At 34.4% G+C, this 23724-nt stretch overlaps 1 protein-coding gene across 7 annotated transcripts; it reads right to left on the reverse strand.

The window, feature by feature from the left end:
• Positions 1 to 493: 493 nt before the first annotated feature.
• Positions 494 to 21847, reverse strand: LOC124183591 (equilibrative nucleoside transporter 1). 7 transcript variants are annotated; one of them, XM_046572289.1, is made up of 13 exons: positions 21753 to 21819; positions 21344 to 21403; positions 18228 to 18290; positions 17154 to 17274; positions 15879 to 15960; positions 15379 to 15518; positions 12372 to 12517; positions 11009 to 11094; positions 10634 to 10780; positions 9875 to 10183; positions 9506 to 9708; positions 9025 to 9056; positions 494 to 992 (listed from the first exon to the last, which is right to left on the reverse strand). In XM_046572289.1, exons 3-13 carry the CDS (start codon positions 18262 to 18264, stop codon positions 817 to 819), a joined length of 1479 nt encoding a protein of 492 aa, XP_046428245.1. In that variant the 5' UTR covers positions 18265 to 18290; positions 21344 to 21403; positions 21753 to 21819; the 3' UTR covers positions 494 to 816. The 7 variants fall into 7 exon arrangements, with proteins under 7 accessions (XP_046428245.1, XP_046428219.1, XP_046428262.1 ...); XM_046572263.1 differs by having other exon boundaries at positions 21344 to 21596; positions 21753 to 21798; XM_046572306.1 differs by lacking the exon at positions 18228 to 18290 and having other exon boundaries at positions 21753 to 21823.
• Between the last annotated feature and the right edge of the window lie 1877 nt (positions 21848 to 23724).

Raw genomic sequence — 23724 nt, forward strand, 5'->3', positions numbered from 1 at the left:
TACAAATCAAATTTTAAAAAGTCTAAGCAGCTCATTACATTTTATACACATCTTGGCATAATTTTTTATATATTCATAATTACCAAACTTGAGACTGTTGTTTAATTGCCGAAGAGAGTAGGAATACTAAAAAATGAGAAAAAAAAGTTCAGTGAGAAAATGTAGCAACAACGATGCCAACCTTACATAAGGCCTACATGTATTCAATGTTATTTACAAATCGGTGATTGAAGCTGGGTATAAAAATAATTAGGTTCTGGAAACAGTTGTTTTTGTAAGTTTAAGCATGAAGAATGTAAAATACGCCGCTAAAATGTTTCACCGTAATGTAAATGGAGAATCACGTGTTTCAATTAGAAGGTAAAAATATCTCTCTACATGTTTTAACTTAATTAAAATGTTTGCTTACACTTCGCCATCGATTGTCTTGACTAGATTGCAGACTGTCATTTATGATATTTTGGGTCATTGATATAATCTATTTCACAACGGCTCAAATCAATGGTTTATTTCGTGGTACAAACAAATTACTGTCACAATGCCGAGCTGGCATAACTACAATTCAATGTTCCGTCGTAAAATTTTAGAACCAGTTTTTTCTCAATTGAAGTACGTAAAAAGCAATTTGGACAGGCACATCTGAAAACGAATTCTATCGTTCTTGTAATAAGGCAAGAATATGACATTAAATATAATTATTGATGATAAATTACTATACATACTAATAAATGTTGATGACTGACAGATATGTCCTTAAAGAATGATAATATATGCGATGACATTCAATTAAATGATGACAATATAAAAATATTTGGCCTAAATGAAACTGGTTACTAATCGTACACTGTACACATACACATATTTCAGTAATCGAAGTGATTCAAATTCATCCATCAACAGTTCTCTCGTTTTTCTTTCTTCATTTTTATTGTCTCCATTGCTTAATATGAAGGATTGTCCCCCACGAAAATTAAATCCATTAGAGTTTAGTCCTGAAGTGGCCAGGTGTAATATGTAAAAAGTAAGCTCATATAAAGTTGATTGAAATAATAAAAAGACAAGGTGTATAATTGTATACATAAAAAAAAAGTATTATTTTACCAAGTATCAAAGGTCTGCTACTGCAGTTTGTAGAGTATATTAGTTATACGTGTAATTGTACATATAGTTCACAATAAAATATAATATTGTCTGGCGCAGCCAGAAGGATAGGAAACATTGACGTACTCAGTACGATATAACCGGGGTCTGATAATTTCAAATGATTATTCAAACGATTTGACAATTTTTAGTTCAAATTTGATCAAAGGTGTTATTATGATTATAGTGGTGGACTAGATATACATCTATGTATATTTACTGATCGAACTTCAGTAGACGTAATTCATTAGATTACTCAACCTCTCTAATTAACACTAGAACTACCAGACCAGTCAAAATGACTGGTTTTTTTTACAATTTCATTTTAAAATTTCTACTTCATTTAACATTTTTTTTCCCACAATGACGTAAAACGATAACTACAGAAGTAATATCATAAATTTTATTTTTGTCATATTAGACTGGTTTTACAATTCCATTTAAAAATTCCTACCTCATGTTACATTTTACGTCGGTAGTTCTTGTGTTAATAATCCGAAAATTTACAAGTACCAATATTTAACCATAACACGTGAAATTGAAAACTGTGATAAACGTTAAATTTCATTTAGTAAAAGATTAATAGTTATATAAATAAATCTTGCTGTTATGCATCTTACTGTAATTATTAATTTTTTTTTTTTTAGCAGATACAGTCGCATTTTTTGTGCTGAAACACTGCTCGGTAAATTGTAATTTAAAACTTTGTTAAGGGTAGACCCAGTTAGAATTTTGTAAAAATCGAGTTTTGTTTTTATCCATTTTCTAAAAGTACAATATTTCAAGAGTATTTTCCGACGAATTACTGTCAAATCGGACCGTTATTCGCCAAGATATATAATTTTGAAGGGCACCGTGTCTGACAAAGCTAACCGGCGCTTCCTCGAAAATACTCGAGAGGCAAGGGTAGCTCGTCGTCAACGAAAAATTGCTGCAGGTGTAGCTAACAAATCTGAGGAAGGCGCAATATACGGCCCAGGAATAGACGATTCAATGTAAGTTACAAGATAAATTTTATCTGCATGCAAATCGTACGCAAAACTTTAAACGCGTTCTTCTCGAAACCATGTTTTCGAAGTCGGTGATCACTGTAACTCGAGAACGGCTTTACCGACCGGTTTGAAATTTGTCTCACTTATTCTATACTTAGTTGTCCTCCGGATGAACGAAGGATTTTTTTTTGACAGTTATTTTTTTTTTTATAGTCAAAAATGTCAGTGAAATTTTGGTCAAAACAATACTTTTGACTTTCAACGTCCGCCATTTTGTGAAATATTGAAATTTTTCAAAACCCTCCGTTCATTCGGAGCATTATATCATTTACTAAAGATCCTCTCTCTTTTTTTGGTTTCAGATGATCCATTGCAGCGCGAAAGTGATCACCGCAACACCCTTTTTTTTGCAGATGAAACCCATTGCCTCCTACCGGCTTATTTTTAAATATTTTTCTTTGAAAAAATTGTAATGTATACTTTAAATATATATCATTCGTATGGAAAAACTGCTGTTATAAATTATTTTGTCGTTTAGACAAGAAAAAATTCGGAAAAAAACCTTTTTTTTTGGACGTTCCAACTGGGTCTCCTCCCTTAATATGCTACATAGGCTTTACTATTGACATTTGTTTAATTCTGGTGAAATGCAGCGTGATTTAGGATAAAAATATGAATTCACACTATAAACTAGAGAGCCTCAAACTGTAGATACAAAACAAATAATATATGGAAGTAGATCGGTCAGGAATCATATATTTTTTCAATTTGGCACGCTAACAGTTCTCTGGAAACTAGATTCTTAAGCCAAAGCATAGTCTCAATATTGTAAAATTCATCAGGGTATTTACAAGCTAAGCTTGAAGCAAGGTTTTGTTTAAAAATTAATATTTCCATAATCATTCATATTAGAGTACAACTTTTCTTCTACTCAGATCGGAAAATGCCACAGATTTGTAAGATAATGTGAATTGAAATAATAATAAAAATAACAATTATAATAATTAGGAGTGAAATGATTTTCAGAGGATGTTTAACAATTAATTTTACTCATCTGAAAAAATCTGACAGAAACTCTAAGGCATATTAGAGCTCGAAAATTATTTTCAGAATTGTATTTCACCTCACTTTGGAAAGAAACTGAAAATTCGTGGAGCACACGTCCAACTATAATTGACAAGCTCGGGGCGGGGAGGCACAAAGTTCGGTTGCTCTTAGAGTGTTCTACATTATATCAAATTCCGAAAGCAATTATAGATCATTCACTGTTCATTAAAAAATTTCTAAATTTCGATAACATGCTAATTTCCGTTTTTGAAGTGCTGCAATCACAGCATGTCACCAAAGAATCGATGGAATTGATTAAAATATGTTTTTAACAATCAAGGACAGCTGATAAGTACGTAAAGAGGGAAGTTGGAGATTACAATACTGTACTCAGCCATGAGAGAGGTCCTATTTGTCAATATAAGTTGGAATATGAAATAATATATTTGAAGAAAGTTGGTCTATACAAATACACAAAGTTATAAAATTAAAAATCAAATGAAAATACGTCGTGGACAGATTATCCGACATGCTATGCAAAGGAAACCACTTAACACTAACTGGGTAATTAGATTTTCCTAGATCATACAAAGAAAGTACGGGAAATGACAATGATGACCAAATAAATTGAACAATGATAAAACATCATACAAAAAATGGCACAACTAGAGAGAAGTATGATACTGATTGACCAACTTGAATAAAGATATTTACAAATGTAAAGTGCAAAGTCTCATTGAAAGTTTGCAACACCTAATTTCAGAGATACAATATCCTTTCAAAATTTTATTCATTGCATATGTGGTTTTAAAAAATCAAAACCATGTTCAGTTATGGCTGTTTGCAACACTTGTTTTATTTACAGATCTGGTGATGGCTGATGCTCTGACTAAAACATTGCCAATAAAGATATACGACAGCCATTACACGTGTGGTTTCACCTATTCCTCAATTGTTGAAAGTACGGAAAAAAGGTTATTCTACTTTAATCTTTTCTGTTATGATTCAACAATGTACCTAAACTCGTCAAGAATATTTCAAAAAGGGGCATATCATCCGACCAAGACAGGTTGTTTTCTATTGACGTTATGAGACTAAAGCTAGCAGCCAAATGTTCTGATGCTCATTGAAATAATGTAGTGAATTCTGAAAGTCAAAATTTTGTGAATTACCTTGATACTCCCGATACTTTTATAAAATCATGAGAATAAAACTGTACTATAATTTTATATTTCCAAAAAAGTTCAATGCGTTTGGCTGCTAACTCTGGCTGCTAGCTTCAGCTTCGTGTTGACATTGGGTGACGGTTCAATCGCAATGCTTCAAAAACAGAGTGGAACAAGTTCTTGAAATTTTGGAATTGCCCGGAATGGTCATTGAAAGACTTACAATTTTCTTCAGAATTTAAAACAGTTAACCCTCTGTAGCGCCGTGTAACATTTCTGTCACAGACCGATTATCTGCCTACTAAAATTCAAGTATTCTTTCAAACGCATTTTGCATCAATGTAACTTATCTGTAACAAACTAATGTATTGACTTAGTTTATGACAAAAAATGTAGATGGCATGTTCCTCCAATGGCAATCAGGCAAGATCAAACAGGACACTGGCCCGTTTGGATAGAAAAGAGAACACGCTACAAATTTCGAAACTGCTCTGGTGTCTCACAATGTGCGAGAAATGTGGCGTTGCTCTATGCTACAATAAACACAACAATTGTTTCAGACAATTTCACCTAAGTTAAGTTGCACTTTTGATGCAGTGTAACATTTCTGTCACACTCTCTTTAACCCTGTTTTTTTTTCGAATAAATAAAAAAAATAAGATTTTTCCAGAAACATGTGTATTTTTATTTCATTTGATTAACATGTTTCAGTACTTATTTAAAAATTTTAACATCTTGCGCTACAGAGGGTTAAAAGGACTCTTGAAATTAAACGATCTTTCTCGAAAAAGAGGCATGATCTCGAAATAAATTTTCGAGTTTTAATCCATCTCAAAATATGCGTTATATTTTCCAAACATTCTTCTAAACGAAATTTTCATTTGCAAAGATCTTGATGTATTTGGCAATATCAGTTCAGTGGTCTGGCTCAAAAATCTAGCTTACCGAGAGCTATCAGCATGCGAAATTGAAAAGACATTAAAGGCCTGATTGAACCACTTCGCCTAGAACATTCCATATTTGATTCACTGTAAATACAAAACAGTAATGTCGGTTCTAGGACCCCATGGTTTAACCATAGAACAAATAATTTAAAATATATTAAATTATGATATTGTGATTCTGAAAAAAAAATGTAAAAAGCTAACACACATAATGAAACTATTCTAATAACAAAATAAACGGAAACTTTTTTAAAAGAACACAATATCACAATTTCATAATAAAATGTTTATATTCTGTCATAGAATATTATGCTCCAAATGATAATTCAATAACTTTTTATGTGTTATATTATCAAATTTTATTACGAATTTAGTTTGTGCAGAAATTATATGCACATAGAATGCATTGCAAGCAGCTTTAATTGTCCGATGCGACGGGTATAATTCTTGTGCATAAAATTTGCTTATAACTTTGTTCGGACAACTGGTATGGCTAGATGTATATTTGATAAAAGTGTTATGTTATGTTTATCAATTTTTTTTGTAATATTTTCAATGTCAGTAAGTTTTAGATCCATTGGGATGCAGACAAGCACTTGTATTTTCATGAATGATATTTTTGTAAATTATGCAATTGATTTCTTCTACTGGAAAACCAATTCAAATGCCAAAAATGTAATTCCCACGATGTGTCCCCTTTAAAGTTTTGCAATAAAAGATGAAGCTATCTAAAAGCATATGCAATAATACTCTAAATAAATAATCTCAATATAATGTCACATACGCGCAGGATAAAACCATGGTATGTTCAGAACACAGAAGATTGATTTCAAAGCTGATGTATACATCTCCAAATATCAAAGTCCACGTATCTCACAACAAACGCAACAAGGGTTTAACAGCCTCATTCCATACACAATTCTAAATAAAAACACTCCAATACATTTTTATTTGCGCGGAAGTGAAGAAATCAGACGGAATCTACGAAGTCGGATTAGTAAATTCGTAGAATTTATACCATTTCTATATTTCAGCGTCAAATGAAAATGGATTGGAATTTTTTTGTTCACAGTTGCGTACAGAATGAGGCTGTTGAACCCTTCTTTGCGTTGGAGATACGTGGACTTCGATATTCGGAGAGCACCCCCTTAAATTCTCAGTAATTACTACGTTACGGAGTGCCTCCGTTTTTAAATGTAATTCCCCTATCGATGCAGATTTCTCAATTATTATGCAAATAGTAAATGCAGTTGTTTAATTAACTATCATGCAGGGTGCCTCAGGAACATCGCGTCATAGGCTATCAACGTATTCCTAGTCAAAATCTGCGAATGAAATGTTTTTTATTTCTCATGGAAAGTTTGTCGTTAGCAAATTACAACAATTTGAAATTGGACAATCCAATAGCATCTGACACGAGAAAAACACAAATATACCGAATACGTCATCTGGCTCATTTCACAGAATAAGTTGAATGAATTATCACTTCTGAAAAGTATGTAAGTTTCCACTCCGTTCATATTTTGCTTTGTGGCCAGTTTGTATTGGTGCCACATACCTTTATCAAATATTCACCTGGTTTTCAAAATCAACAACCCAATTGGCTGATTTATCTATCGAGTTGTTTTTTTAAATAATTTATACAAGAAACAACCGTGTTTTTTCACATTATAGATTAGACGATTAGGTTGTCGCATTTGATAGAACTTTAGCTAATTGTAAAGAAATGGTAAAAGACAGCCGGCCTTATAAAGGTCTTATTATGGCGAGTATGCATGCAAGAATTATTCGTTATAATTAAGATCTTTGTGTTTCCAATTGGATATCGAAGTAACTAACCCAATTTGCATAAGATGCAGTCAAATCAGTGTTTATAGAATTTCCACGCCTCCTAGTCCACATAGACCCACCAAACTTGTCAGAGGATTTTGCTCGTAGTTGCTAAATTTTGGTACTAGAGTTTCAAATGCATTGCAGCCAAATACGTAACTCTCCGATTTGGATTTGTCGTAGTAATTTTAAAAAGTACCATAAACGATACATACGATTTTGTCATTTATTTCTTTAAAGAATGTTATGAGATCTAGGATCGGGCAACACAGATCGAGTGCATGGGTTGGCTATAAATAAAGTACTTACGAAACAAAGTTATACGTACTACTTGCACTACAAGACAAATTGAATGGACACAAGAGTAGTGGAACATATTATCATACAACAAAATTTCGAATGCAAATGCACCCGAAGTGCTGTAGAAATTTTGTACAACTTTGTCTACAATTCGATCCAATGTACATGTAAAGAGCAAACCTTCGTTTCGTTCTATGATCAAAAACTTACCTTCAAGGTGACAAGATTGAATTCCCTTCTGAATTAATAAAAATTCATACGGAAATATGTAATATTCCGATTTCTGGCATCTATGTAATTGTACAGTTACATGGAAGCACAAGATCTATTTATGTACTTCTAATTTGCCATTCGTTTGTAATGGTAAGTCTGCATTATAGTTCGATACATTCAAATGCAGTACAGTGGGCGCTAGATAAATAGCCTTTCAGTATAAGGCCTTGCGAGCGAGTGCCCCTCCACAAGCACGGTCAAACATACAAATGCAGCATCTCTCACCGCGCACGGCTCCTGCTTCCAACGCCAGCAGTGGTAGCGGTTAGCAGCTGGCCATTTTAGAGAATTTTCCTCTGCTTGGGCCCCGCGTTAGGGTATTCTAGCACGGTACTAACACAGTATATCTAGCGTCCACTCCAGATTATTTTTATAAGGTTTAACAATCTTGTCAGGTATAAAAGTGAATAACAAAAAAGCATTTATTCATTTGGTCGACAAATCGTCCCGAAAGTATTCCAGTCTTAAGGATGCATTAAACAGACAGTGCAGTCAAGCAGCTGTAAAGACAGAAATATAATATATGGATGGTTTAAAAATAAAACTCAAGTTAATCAAGTTGTATTTAGTTGAAACAATATTCCCTTAACACAAAAAAAAATTTAAAAACCTTAAGTTTCAGCTACAACAACACAATTATTCACGACTTTGAGGAGATTCTATTCTCATTTATTCTATTCGCATCGTTTGGTCGATTTTTATGAACTACGGTTCATTTGGTTCGCAAATGAATTCTCTACAAATCTACAAAATAATATTTTGGATAACGCTGGAGTGTTTTGTTTCTATTATTAAGGCATTGGCTTACTATTCACCGCTTATAATTATTTTAATAATTATGTTGTTTGATCAACTGAGGAGCCCAATACAAAATGTGACTTTGTTGATTCGTAGAGAATTTATTTACGATCAAAATAAGCTTTAGTTAATTATTATTGTTTAAATGATGCGACTTTTTACTTGTAAAAATTATGTAATACTAGGATCTCTTTAAAGTCATCAATAATTATGCCATGGTTTTGAGATTAATGATCTTTTAAAGGATTTTCTATTCGAAGAGAATGTTGTAACAATTGAATTCAAGTCCACGAATATCAGTACCACTTTCAAACCTTCGTTATATGATATTACAGTCTTTGCAACTGTTTAACGTACTGGACTGTATGTTTGGTTCATCCGTAAGAAGACTACAAATCACGCAAAAATCGATACAATTCAATTATATGTGAAAAGTTTATAGAAAAATTGAACTGGAAACTATCAAAGGCATTGCTATTGCAAATACGAGACCTGCGACGATACCAGTTATTAGAAATGCAGCACCAAACATACCAGCAGTTGCTTGATGCTGAGACTCTACCGTTCTGAAACATAGAAACATATTTATCACTACTAAAATATCAAATACAAATGAGACCAGCTATTTTTTTTTGTGACAACGTAGTAGATAATTTATTTACGACTGACAAAAGCAACTGCAAATTAACTTTGAATGGGACAAAATACAATCGTGTTTTTTCTGAACTTTGACTTTCCCCGTAATTATTAGACAAATATTTTACATCGGCATTAATAGTTACGGAGTCAGGCATCTCTGTAAATAAAGACTTTGCTCAAATTTTTAATTGCAAGCCAATGAATTTTTGGATATTTAAAAAATTGGTTGGCATAAACATCTGACTCCTTGCAGACTACCACTATATGAAATTAAGAAAACCTCTAGAAGGTGATGGATCCACCTCACATAAAATGATGTAAAATAATAGTTTGCAAGCATCTCAAGAAGTATTTCAAAATCCATGATCGTGTTTACCTTGGACAGTGCATCATAGCAGCTGATGAAAAGTAGCCACTGGTCAGACCCATTGTCATGGCTATCAACCAATAAGCTGTATCATCTTTAATTAAAACTGGTATTGTCCTGACAGCTGAATTAGGTTTGTAGTTGCATAATAGAAATATCGGTATGTATAGCACCCTCAGAAGAATAGGAATGACAAGGTATTTCCTCCAGGGCTATGCAAAAAATAATCTAATTAATGAATAAACGGACCTAAACCTTGTAGTGATTCAAACGAGCAGATGGGTGAATCATAGTTCAACATTTCAAACATTTTTGAAATACAAGTAAACTACCTTTAACAACTAAAAATGAAGAATTAAGATTACCAATCGAGCTCACCCATTGCAAAAAAGAAGCGATCAAGCTCCCAATCATTGCCGCTACGTTGAATGTCATGAAACACATGACATTCATATAATATGTCTCTTCAATGATGAAATCGTGTGAAATCTGTTGAATGCCAGACTGGACACCAGGAAATATTGAGAGTGTAACAAAGAAAACAAAGAACACATTGAAGCATTGTGGCCAACATTTTTTAAATATTTCCCAGTACGGTGGTCTCGATGTCTGTCCTCTTATACTATCATTTAAAGCTTTTCTGTTGGCTGCTTTTTGGTTTATCAGTTCATGATGCCGATAAAATCTCTGTAGAACATGTAAGTAATTCTCAACATACAGAGCAAGATACAAATATACATTTTAAAATATTACCAACAGTGATTACTTAATTTTGAAAGATCTAGCATGCTTATCACATGTTCAAAACAAAAAGTGACAGACATAATTGTACCTATGCTGCGTTATGTATAGTTAACTACCACAGCACAAGAATTTAAAAGATTCATTCTTCCAGCAAGAGATCACGACACTTCGTGCGTTTGGTCGATCTTTGAAATTGACTGAAGCACGAAATTAAAATAACTAGTGCAAGTGCGTTTTCATAACAAGGAGATAGATGGTTTGATAAATGTTTCCAAGTTATTGGAAAACATTCATTTGTAAAATAAATTGTGAGCTTATGTACTTTCAACATATCATTGAACATTAAGACATGTGCAATCTTTGCTATTAAATTTTCATCATTTTCGTACTCACATTCAAGGGCAAAGCAAAATATGTATCAAAACAAGCCAAAAGAACTAATAGGGCTGTTATGAAATAGTATATTGCTGCAGTCCGTTTGTTCGGAGACATCATACTGGATAGTAATTCAATTATAGCAATTATAGTCCCACTAATATTCTGGAACAGAAAAAAAAATATATAAAAATTAGCGACATACAAAATATATAGTATCGCAGTTACCAACACAGTTTGATACAATGAAACCCTGAGAATAAGTGTCCTGGTGACACAGAAATTTTTGCTGCACCAACTTTAGCAATAAAATCCTAATGAAAAAAATTGTACCATTGTCGAAGTATAAAATAATGTGCACATTAAATAAATCATTTAATTCAATATACTTACAGAACCCAAAACAACCATTCCTGTATACTTGGCAGGCAGTTTTGCAGCCATTCCATACACTGAATTCTGATATATACCGCTACCAGCTGAAATTTTCAGAAATTTAGCATTAGATTTCTTCAATTCAATTACTACAATGAGGAGGTAATGTGTGTGTAACATAGTCGAACTGGGTTAATCTATGTTTTTTACTAAATGTACATTCAGAAAACTATACTCCGTCCAATGAGAGAGCGGACTTGCTTTGCGCTTTGGTGATCAAATAAGGGGAAAAGAGAAGTGCTTGCATAATTATGCTATCCAATACCTTAAGCTCTCCTGTTAACTTACAATGATACTACCCGTTCATTCCATCCTACCAGATTCTACTAAAACAGATGAGTTTTCTTTGGATTGTAAGTCTGTTATGTCACTGAACGGAGTGTAGGAATATTCAGGGTGATAACAAAAATTGAATTGAATTGAAATTGATACAATATTCCGTGAGATTTCCTTGATTCCCGGAGAGACTACAATCATGCTTCAAAACTGGTCTTGTAAATGCTGCTCAAGGTAACTTGTAGAGAACGATGTAATAAAATTAAGCAGATGTTACGTCGAGGTGAAAAATTATTTGTTCTATCTCAACCGAATTAATATTTAATTCGTGTTTAATTATTACTAATAAAACTGAAATAATTTGGACAAACAAAACAAAAATATTTTTTCAACATTTCCTCAAGTTTGATGAGAATTTTTGAAATTTTGCTGTGTTTTGGCAGAACTCAAAAATCCCTTGAGAATCCTCCGATTTCCCGATTCTGTTGTCTCCCTGGATATGTCATTCTGGGAAATAGATTTTAGACGTGTGTTGAACCGAATTTATGCTACATAATTGATATTTGTAGAGTATAATATGAAATAGGAGAATGTATATTGTAGTGGTGTGTTCTAATTGTTTTTTTTTTTTTCATTCATTCATCATTCCCACACGGTGTCAATATACTAAATTACGAGAAATTTGGAAGTTTTTCTACGTAAAATCTCTTTCTAGGTGGTATTTTTGAAAAATGCATTTCATTCAGAAATGGAACAACTTTGTAGATTTTGAAAATAACATTTATATAAACAATTCAAATGAAATTACGCTGTTTTAGAATTGATAATATTGGAGCAAATCTTCCCAACTCTGCATATTCCCCCACCCTCACCCCAGATCCTCGGTAAAAGAAACGTTGAATCTTTCAATGGTAATAGATAAATACATTCTGTGGAAGATGAAGAAGTCTGAAATACAGATGTGGATTGCTCTAATCATGCAAAATATCTATAAAAATACCTCATACACACTACATATAGATACTTTAATCGATAGATGACATACTGTTCAAAGCAACAATAGAGATCATGGTTATCCAAAAGAATAGACCAGGCCAGGCAGAGCTGTCTGTCATTGCTAAAACGATTGTCAGCACAAACATTGCGACTTGTATCAAGAGTCCCCATACAATTCGTGCTGTTAAATTGTCCCTGTATGACAAAGAAAAGTGTATGTATATACCGTAAGTCGATGATCATAATTTGAGATATAATAAAGAGAAGTAGTCCAATCAAAGCTTGAAATTGAGAAATAACATAATATATTAATATTAATTGTTATCTGAGGGAAAAAAGGGTTATTACTTGTTGCGATGAAACAATTTTGAAGAGTCCATATTTGAGAAAACTTGCAGTGACAGAAGATTGTTGACTATTCAAGATTTTGCACTTAGTTAGAGGCTAATGAAACAAGATTCATTTGATTTTGAAGAATGGGTCAAGGAAGATTCTTGACTGCTCGAAGCACTATTGACTGTCGGCATTTCGGCTTAACTGGGGGTACAGCCGCAGTATACACGATGATTATATTTTATGTGTGAAAAACTCTAATTTCACATGTCAGGGCAAGTTTAATAAATAAACTTTTAAGTTTCATTGTTCAATAACTTATAGTAACAATCACTCGTAATGGAAAAGTTTTCCGTAATGATGTAATATTTCTATCATTTTGTAAACTTAATTCTGTTATAGCATGTTATCACATCGTTTACAATAAAAAAAAACCGCGTCACTGGACTGATTTTTGAAAGCCCTATTCTTCGTTTACAGAGCTAAGGCCTTCATTATTCACTTGAGATTGATTGGATAGTTACTTTGAAATAACGTGCCTATTTCTTAGGGTTATTATCTATTTTAAGAAAATGTTGTAGTGATCTTTCCAAGGCTCAAAGAATTATCTAAATACGACAGAAGTAAGATTTGTTAAAGAGGTACCCTAGTCGATTTCGAGGTTGTCATATATAATGTATACAAGGTGTCCCTAAATTGCCTCCCACGGACTAGCCAGCATGATACCTCGTTAAAATCCAACCGAGAATTTCTTTTCCGGAAGCTCGTCCGACGCATAGTTTTTGAATTATAAGCGATAGCGCTAGGCCAATCAGAGTGCACCATTTCATCTAGATTTGCCGCCACGGAAATTGCTGTTTTAATTTTTTTAATTAAATTGCTGTTAACAATACCGAGGTCAGTGCCCGAAAAGAAGTACAGCAGCGAGAGAGGGGAGGTGCCAATATTTAATTCGTAAACAAATAATAATAATTCACCCAGACGAACAAAACAGCAATTTCCGTGGCGGCAAATCTAGATGAAATGGTGCACTCTGATTGGCCTAGCGCCATCGCTTATAATTCAAAAACTATGCGTCGGACCAGCTTCCGGAAAAGAAATTCTCGGTTGGATTTTAACGAGGTATTATGCTGGCTAGTCCGTGGGAGGCAATTTAGGGACACCCTGTATATCTACAAATATCGAAGTCCATGTATCTGAAACGCGAAAGAGGGCTTGTTCTAAACACAACACTTCAACGCATTTTCATTTGAAGAATAAATAAATTTGCTAATAAACAAATGGCATGGATTCTATGAAATCCCAATAGTAAATTTGTAGAATTTATGTCACATCTTTATTTCTACGTCAAATGAAAATGCATGGGCGTGTTTTTGTTCAGAATTGTAAATAGAATGAGGATGTTAGGCTCTTTTTTGCGTTTGATACACGTGGACTTCGATATTTGGACATACTGATAGAATATCTTGAAAGTTAAACTCGGTCACCGCCGACTCGGCACCACTCACATTCTTCGTCTGTTTTTCGCAGACTGGCCATCCCATATTTAATTTCAAACTGCGAAAGGCCGAAAATCGAAAAACGTCCTTAAAGCTTATCACATTAGGTGTGATCATCCATAAAAATTTCGATGGAATCAAAAACTCAAATTATGATTCATGGACAATTTGACAGGGAATGCCCCATACATAAAACGAAAACATAATCGTCGTCGTCGTCGAGGCAATCATTTTTCGACCTTTCGCAGTTTAAAATTAAATATGGGATGGCCAGCCTACGAAAAACAGATGAAGAATGTGAGTGATGCCGAGTCGGCGGTGACAGAGTGTTAACTTTCAAGATATTCTCTCAGTATATGCGTCAATGTCGAAATCGTCCACGTCACTCCCTTGAGATACTATAGAGTCTTCTACTTTATGTTTTTAGCATACAGATGATCAAAAAGAAGAATAATTATAATTTATTTTATGCAATGGTTTAATAAAACGAAAATGAATCAATTAAATTTTGTTAAGAAATTTGTTAATATTATAAAAATGTTATTGATCCAACAGTCTATTCGTACTTAAAATAAATAGTCAGTGACCTTTTATAATCTGTATCAAATATTATTAAAGGTCAAGCTTCTCAAGAATGCAAGTAATTTACTATATGCTTAATCAAAGTATTTGTTCGGACTGGAAATTTATTACTCATGACAGAGTACTAGAAGTTGATAAATTATAGCATTTGAGACAGTGAAAAATAAAATAATTGAATCATCATGAGTGGGCAGAAATAAATATAATGAACACTACTGTATTGGTTTGAAAATAAGTCGAGATTTTTTAGGAAATCTGCTGTATCGCCTAAAAAAACTTCGTTATTGATTAACTGTTGTAACATTTGACTAATAAAATCACGAATCTTGAAAAGAGTACTAAGTATAAACAAATTAAGAATGAGATATTTATACAATACGCTCGAGTTTCATTGATACAATGCATGCCGAAAATGCAATATTAATCAAAAAATACATCAGTGATGATAGATACTTTTCTCATAAAATTCAACCTACATTCGGTTTATAAAAAAAATTCTTGAAACAAAGTCGTAAAATTGTGGGTCGCCTTATATTTAGACCAATACGGTATTTAAATATGGCATGTGATTATTGAGAAAATGGGTTGAAGTAAATGTAGCTATTTTATTCTTATCAAATAGATTTAAATTAATTTACGAACCCTAGTTGGATAAATAGAGTCAACCAATTGAAAATTAAATTTGGAACTTGTGCAGCAACTGGTGAATAAGTGTCATAATCCGTGGCGTAGTTCGACTTGTAGCCTGTGTATTCCTTTGAAAACTTGTGTTCAGTAAAGTACTGTGCAAAAATCAAAATATGTTGAGAAGATTGTAACGGACTTAATCGTATTCAATCGCTCATCTACATTTGAACCTTTATTGTCTGACTCAAGAGAAAAAAAAATTATACATAGCAACTCTGTAGCTACCCATCATCAAAACTTCAGAAACTAACTTGCAGCATGAATACTCGATCAAGAGTTGAAATACTTTGAACACATCGTTAATATAAAATTATGACCCAAAAATATTGACTATTATTGTATAGTACAAAAAAATAAGGATTAGAATTTATAATGTATATAAAACAATGGTTCATAGATAAACGATTGATTCTGTTTTTGTTTCACTTTCAAAATTGAGATAATGATATTCTTACAAGTTTGGCAGTAATGAACATATTCCACGGCATCAAGCTACCAATTCCATGTAATAAAAATACCATGGCGACCCAATTCCACCTGTAAGAAATCAATTATTAGTCAATCATTCATGCTCCCAGTTTCATAAATTAAAATTTTTACTTATTAACCCTAAAAGGAGCACATGGGGTCCACATGTGGGGACCCCATTTCCATTTTAAACTAGGGGGGTCTGGAACCGCTTCATAATTTCATTTAAGTATCTAAAAAATGAGCCTAGTCGATACAGCGCCAGGCAGCTGCCAGGTTGTGATTCAGTGTTCAGCGGAAGAAAATTCGGGGTCCAAGCGGACCCCACGTGCTCTTTTGTGTTAATTTTTTGTAGTGTTAATTCGAATTCGATTATTTTGTTTACGTTTATTAATTAGACTCGTTATTGCATGATTATAAACTGTACATCTGCTAATGGTGTGGTGCGATGTCCTTTTTGCCCTAGATCTTAAATCAGAGGGTTTCGCGACATCTACCCACGAGCTGTATGTGATATGCACAAAACAGCGACGTGCTGTTTGCTTTGCTTGGGCTTAAAAAAAAATACGACATTGTTTATTATTTGGTTTGTATTTGACATATTTTTTCAATTATTCAATAAATATATATCGATAATAATTATAAAAAAGTTTTTTGTACCGAATTACCCTCAATTCACCCCATTTCTGACTCTTGCTAAACTGGCCGCATTCATACGCTTGAATAAATATACTATTTTGAGAGAGCGCAACATTGATATTTTTCTTCTCATATGCTGTGTCGAATTTAATTCCCTGTTTGAATTTTTACAATCAGTTGAGTATAGAAAAGATTAGGATTTTTTTTTTTGAAAAAAGTCATTCTTTCAGGTTTTTTTAGATTTTTCTTCGTCAAAAATGGTTCTTTGAGAATTGACTTTCATATACGTAATTTTATTCCTTATTGAAAAACGAAGAGATTCGTCTATACATGAACCCAATTGTCGTTTGTAGACAGCATTTTACATAAGAGAGACACGCCGGTCACACGGAACCCACATGCTCCATAGAGGGAAAAAAAATTAGATGCTTTGTCTAGGGTTAAGGAACTTTTATGCATAACAAACCACTTACCCTTGACTCCGACCATTTCAATCTGAGCAAACTTTTCAGACATCTCACCAGATTGAAAAATGGTTGGGGTACGTATCACAATTCCAAATTGTCACTATTCAGACAGACCATTACACTAAATAATCAAAATTCCGAGTAGTCAAGACTTACTTATCCATTGGTGGATTCATTTCAAGGTCTGCTTGGTCCATAGTAACTCCCTTAAAATTCAACTCGTCCTCAGGCCTACCCGTACCCTCCCATCCTGGAGAAAGTCGTACTGGTACAGTGCCTAGAATTAGAGATGGAAAAAATTTCAAACTCAATCCTCTCCCAGTGAACTATACAAAGATTTCTATACTCATTTAAAATTCGAAACTTCACCATAATGCGCTCAAAGGGTTAATGGTAGTTTAATGAAAATACATGACTAATGAATAAGGATGATAGAGTATACCAATCAGAATAATAGAATGTAGAAATAAAATGCACTGTGTGATGAGGGAAATATTTTTGACCCAACTCATAGTATTCGCATCAAAACAGTCATCTACACAGGTATGTGAGTAATAAAAAAATCTTTATTGAAATTGAATCGATCTTTCTAGTTATATTTTTTCCTGTACTACACTATAAATGCGTCGGTAAACTTGATTCGCCCTATAGTTTTGATGAATACGATTTTATAATAATTTTTTCACCTTTGGATGGTTAAATGCTGATTAGATATGGTAAGGTGAGGTGATTGATATGCACATACATACATTTGAGAATTATGTGATTGAAGTTAGTAACGTTACTGTAACGGTGCATGTTTTAAAAAAATTGTTACTACGCACCATTAGAATTGTCTGAAATTCAGTAAACCATACTAAACCTAACACCCATGTTTCTCAAAAAGCAACTTCGTGAAAGAGATTCTAAAATTGTAAAATATGGAATTTCTTCCTTATATTTCGTGACCTTAACGTTACTTACTTTAACCTCGTAGAGAATTATATTATAAAAAAATGTGCAGTGCATAAAATTTAACAAGTTCCCATACGCAGTGTAAATGCAGCAGCAGAGCGAAATTCAAGAGTTGATAATACGAGAATAGATATATTTGCAAAATTGCAACTTTCGTCATACGATATGCATGGCATGCAATTTGTAACCAAGGTTGTGTAGCGCAGTTCTGGAATCTCGCTCAAAATTAATGATAATCTGATCTAAGTGAATATAAAAAAAAGAAATAATAATTACCAGAAGTTATTGGATGACCAAATGTTGCATATGACATGCAATTAGAGCAAATGGTTGTTTTTTCTAGAATAACCAAACATGTAAACGTCGTATTCAGGTGAAAAGCTGGTATAAACATTGATTGGAAAAACTTGAAAAACGCAGTAATTTTGAAGCAGTAAGCATAATGCATAATTTCCACACGAACGGCCTTTAATACAAGTGTACAAGGTAAATAGAGGAAATATTTGTTCGACCTTCTTGTATGTGTTTTTTAAACGTCTTAATATTGAACATTCAATAAGTATATAAAGTTTCACATTTTGTTGACACATGGCTTGAAATCTTGCGTTTTCGGGACTTCCGCCATCCATCCCGGTCTAACGAAATGATATCACATGTTTTTGTGGCAACATGTTATTAGAGGAGATATGCAATGGAGATAGGACAATCACTATCTAGCAACAAGCAAACTAAAGCTAAATCATCGTTAGACTTATATAAACTTGTTGTGCTTCACACAGTGATATAATAATGCTGTGGCATTATTAACATTCTCTTGTCTTTGTTGTAACCAACTTGACCTCTATATCGCTTGAAAAGTTCTTAAAATATAACTGGAAGTACGATGAGAAATTTTTGTTGAACATAATATTATCTGGGTCAGTCAAAAAATGACTAATATAAACAGAGGTTTGAGCTACGGGAAATTCACCGTAGTTTATCCATGTTGGTTATCGATGCTAGTTACATAGAAATAAACGAACCCTAACTTTTCGGCTAACTAAATGATCTGGGTACCACACGACTTGATTGGTTTCGCTTTAATTGCGAAAGCCATTCACTACTGAACGGAAATTATGTATACAATTTTTTTTTGATAGAATTACCCTTAACCGTTTCGAGTCCCAGGGGGTATTGAAGAAACACTGTCGAAGAATCCCAAACAGTGCAACCGCGCTTTCTGTAAATGTACGAAAAGTCCCAAGCAGCGCGATAGCGCTTTGTTTATTTTATGTCGAGAAATACCAAGCGGCACGATAGCACTTTGTTTATTTTATATCGATGAATCCCAATCGGAGCAATAGCACTTCTTGTATGTGTTAGGTGATATGATTCTCGTTTTTTTTCATCGCTCCGTCATATTCATTGCAGTTTGCAAAGTGATTGGACAAATTCGACTGCAAGCGATTCTCATTGTTAAAAAAAGCTGTGTGATGTATTTGCGGCAGTAAATCTGAGCATGTGACTTTGACAATCGGTAACGCACTGTCAGTTGTCCCCTATACTCGAAATGTGCTGGGTTTTCTGAACATAAAATCTCAACAGCGTGATCGCTTGCTTGAATCGCGCTGCTTGGGCCTCAAATGGTTGATATAGTTAATTTGTAGCTTCCCTTTTGTGTTTTTTCAGAGAAAAAACGATATCTCAAGAATGAGTTACCCGATTTCAATGGTTTTGATCTCAATCGATGCAGCTTTTCCGAAGAGCTCATTAGATTTTAGCTTTGATCTGTTCAGTACTTTTGGCATTATTTAAAGTACAAAATTCCAAATGATTTAAATAAAAATATTATGAGAATAGATGAATGAAATCGAATGAAAATTAGTACCGTAAAGTTTTTTGGGTCGCTGATCTGATATCTGATGTCAGATTTGCAAAATCCAAAATGGAAAATCCAATGCGGTGGAAAAAAAATCTAAAAATATTCTGTTTCTGGTAGAAATTGGTAGGCGCAAGTTTTTTTTAGTTACCGATAATGAATCCAGATCAGACTTCCAAAATTGTAATGTTGGATCCATTATAGTGTTTCGATATAAAAAAATCGCTACATTTTCACATAATATGGTACATGAGGGTTTTTAAATCGTTAATCACAAATTTGAATTTGTGATTCGAAATTCGAACTGGATATCTATATTTTTTTCTATAAACCTGCAACTTGTACTGTGAGTCTGTAGCCACTAGTTTCTCTTGATATTTTCCTAATTTGTTTGCAAAAACCTTCTCTGTTCATACTATGGAGTCTACTTATCTTGGGAACATCATTTATTTCTATGTAAAGATCAAAAATAGATTTTAAAAAAACTGAACCTCAATTCATTAAAAATAATCATTTGACAAAGCTTAAACTTTTGCCATTTTTCAGTCAACTCAACTCGGCTTTATTTATTATTGTGCTAAGAGAGCAGGGTAAAAACTCAATTTCTAGCTTTTTAGAAGAAAACGACACGGATAATATTTGAATGCCGAACCCCCAATGTGATTAGAGTTGCGTATTGGCTGTTAGCTTTTGTGTCATAGGGAAATATATGTTTTTTGCTGATTAGTTAAAACATGACTATATATGTCTCGGGGATTATAAGTTTTAAAGTCAGCAAAGCTGCAATTTACAAGTACCAGTCAGCGCTTGGCGATGCAGAAAATCCTTCTCTTATCTTATATTTTGAGTGACAGAGATAAGAGCTGTACGTTATAATTTTAAGTAGCAAAGATCAGCTGATACGCTCCTACTATTGCTAAGTAGTCGTTTAGTTTCCTGAGTCGTGAAACTTGTTCATAGCTACTCATTGTAATCTGAATGATTCAAAAGGTTATCTGTTCAGTCCAGCATACCAACATGAAGACATTTATTGAAATCGTATTTTAACTTTTCAACCCATTTAGCCAGTTTGTTTTGCTGCCAGTAGGTAAACATGAGGGCAATTGCCTCCTATACAGCAGTCGTTTGTCATTGATATTTGGGTATTCAAAGAGTGGTCAAACGAACAAAAATATCGCAGGCATTTCCAGTGATATAATTTACAAAAGCAGAAAGCATAAGGACCATGCATAATCACACAGATGCACTGACAATGGCCTATGAGTCAATACACATATGAACGCTTTTTACCGCTGCCTGTGGCAAGCATAGCACACGTGTCACACAACTTGATTTCGGTACTCTTATTGGAATGCACGACCCCTTGAAAATAGCCTGATAGGATTGGGTGTACATTGTACGGAAAATGTTAATTGAACAATCGTAAATTACAATTCCTGTTACAAAGTAGCGTAAATCGACATATTATGACAACGTAAAGAAGGCTGGTCGGAACGGAATGTATGTGGGTGTAATCTTATTGTTAGTTTGATACCTTTCGCTAGCAGCGTTTTCTCCTCGTGGTCCACGCCAAATTCCTTTCTCGTGTAACTACCTGACATTTTTCTGAATACTCTGTATTATTACAACGAGGTTTCAATGAATTTCGAACTCGAATGAATGATTTGAAGAGCAGTTAACGTATGTCAAGTCGAAATTAACATTTGTTTCTGTGGTTTCAACCGAAGAAAATGAGGATAATACACTGGGAATAACGAGAGTTCGCGCGCAAAAATGTTGGGTGGACCCTGCAGTCAGAAAAAAAACTAAATGAATATTGTCTTGTGTTACGGTGTACACATTCGGTATGGATTATTTTCGCGTTTTCAAGACCTAATATGGGTTTTTGTATACAAATATTTTAAGGCTAATATTATAGAACGCTCGTGCACAACGTGACCCACATTTTTAAGTATGTACTGTGCAGCGCAGCCTCGCAATCCGCACTGACTCAGTCGTCATGCGCCACTAGCAGGATTACTAACTGATAGAGTCGAGATTCCCCTCCTCGAGATTCTCAACTGCAATGCAACAGGGTTAGCACCAGCTGATGCCAATACAGTTTTTTTTCTTCTTTGAGTAATCATTATCTTTCATAATATCGGATAGCTATTCTAGTCCAGTCAAGTGGGGTTTTTGCCCTACGAAAGGTGTGTAGTGATGATTTTGATATGTTATTTCGTTCCGGGCCCTGATGACAAATTCAAGATTTCGTCCGTGGAACGGAATGGGGGGGGGGGGGGGGGGAGGTTCGCTCATTGAACTCTGTAAGTTCAGTGGGTCCTTCGTGGTGGGTCCGCTCAGCCCGCCATCTTGGATTAAGGGTACAAAAAAATGCGTCTTCGAAAATAATTCCTGAACCGTTGATCCTACGATGAAATTACAAATTTAAAAAAGACTAAATTCGTTATATTCTTCATCAAAATACTTTTTTTGTAATTCTGATGCCAGGAATCGACGAGACAATCTCGTCGTAGCCTTACATAAAATATCCGATACAGACTGTCGGATCTCTATCGGATACAACACAATACGACACAGATCAGCTACATTTTGTACCCTTACGATAAGACGGCGAACCACGTGCCCCCCCCCCCTCGTACCACGGGTCAGATCTAAATATCATGGAACTTATTACGGTTCTCGAATCGAGTGAAAATGACGAAAGTGAGTGGTTCACCCTATTACGGTGAATCTCACGAGGTGAAAAGACGAGATTATCCACGTGAATTAACTCGACACGAAATTCGGTGCGAGAATCGTTCTGCGCATGGTCGGGGAGCCGACCGCACTATATCTTCCCTCATCGAACATACGGCCAAAATGCATATGAATCGATGGGGAATATAGTGGTCAATAGGGTGCCAGACTTTATAGAGAATGGATCCTGTCCGGAGTGTCAAAAAATATGTCACTTCCGGTCAGTTTTTTCGAGGTTATCTTCCCTCATCGAACATGTGATTGAAACTAGTACCAATCGATAGGGGAGGTCGAATACTTGAAAAAAAAACCGGAGTGCCACCCCCAACCCTATTTAGGGGGGCGGCTGCCATCCCTAAGTGTATGCTTTTTTGGTCCTTAACTTCCCTCGTCGAACATACGATTTTTTTTTTTTTTAAATTGAAGATTACCCTCCCCAAACCTGAAAAAACCGGGGTGCCACCCCCCACCCTTTCCGGAAGGGCGGCAGACACCCCCAAAAGTCAAACGACTTTACTTACGACTACATTTAGGGGTGGCTGCCGCCCCCCCGGACAGGGTGGGGGTTGGCACCCCGGTTTTTTCTTCAAGTAACGAGTAAAAGTTATTGATACGTGGAAACTTGTACAATGAATAATTTAGTGATCGTGATTATGCAAAATCGGGAAAATCGAATGCTCAGAATACGACAAACACTACGCGATGCCTCAGACCCATTCCATATAATTTACATATATCTATATTATTTATTATATATTTTATATATTGTACTTCTGTCACGTTCATTTTCTTCAACAATTCTTTCTGACATTCACAACAACTTTTATAGGTTATCTGACAAAATGGCGTCAACTTTCGTGAAAATGTGGGATCCGTATACCGGAAGTGCCTAGTTACTTCACATGTTCACTCGAGAGATCCGTAATAGAGTAACTAAACTCACGTGAGATCAGAATGTGAGAAGTGAGTAAACTCGCTCGAGAACCGTAATAAGCCCCCATCTGTCAAAATCATTATTACACCAGCTTTTGTAGGGCAAAGACTATATTTACTCCCTACATATTAACTGGAGTATTCAGTTAACGGCACGGTCTAATAGACAGGTTTGGCACTCCGGCTGTAAAACCGTGCTCGAAAATGAAACCGTTGTTGTGAATTTTCGCCGCTAGCGCTAGT

This window comes from Neodiprion fabricii, chromosome 1 (genome assembly GCF_021155785.1).
Source record: "Neodiprion fabricii isolate iyNeoFabr1 chromosome 1, iyNeoFabr1.1, whole genome shotgun sequence".
Lineage (NCBI taxonomy): Eukaryota > Metazoa > Arthropoda > Insecta > Hymenoptera > Diprionidae > Neodiprion > Neodiprion fabricii.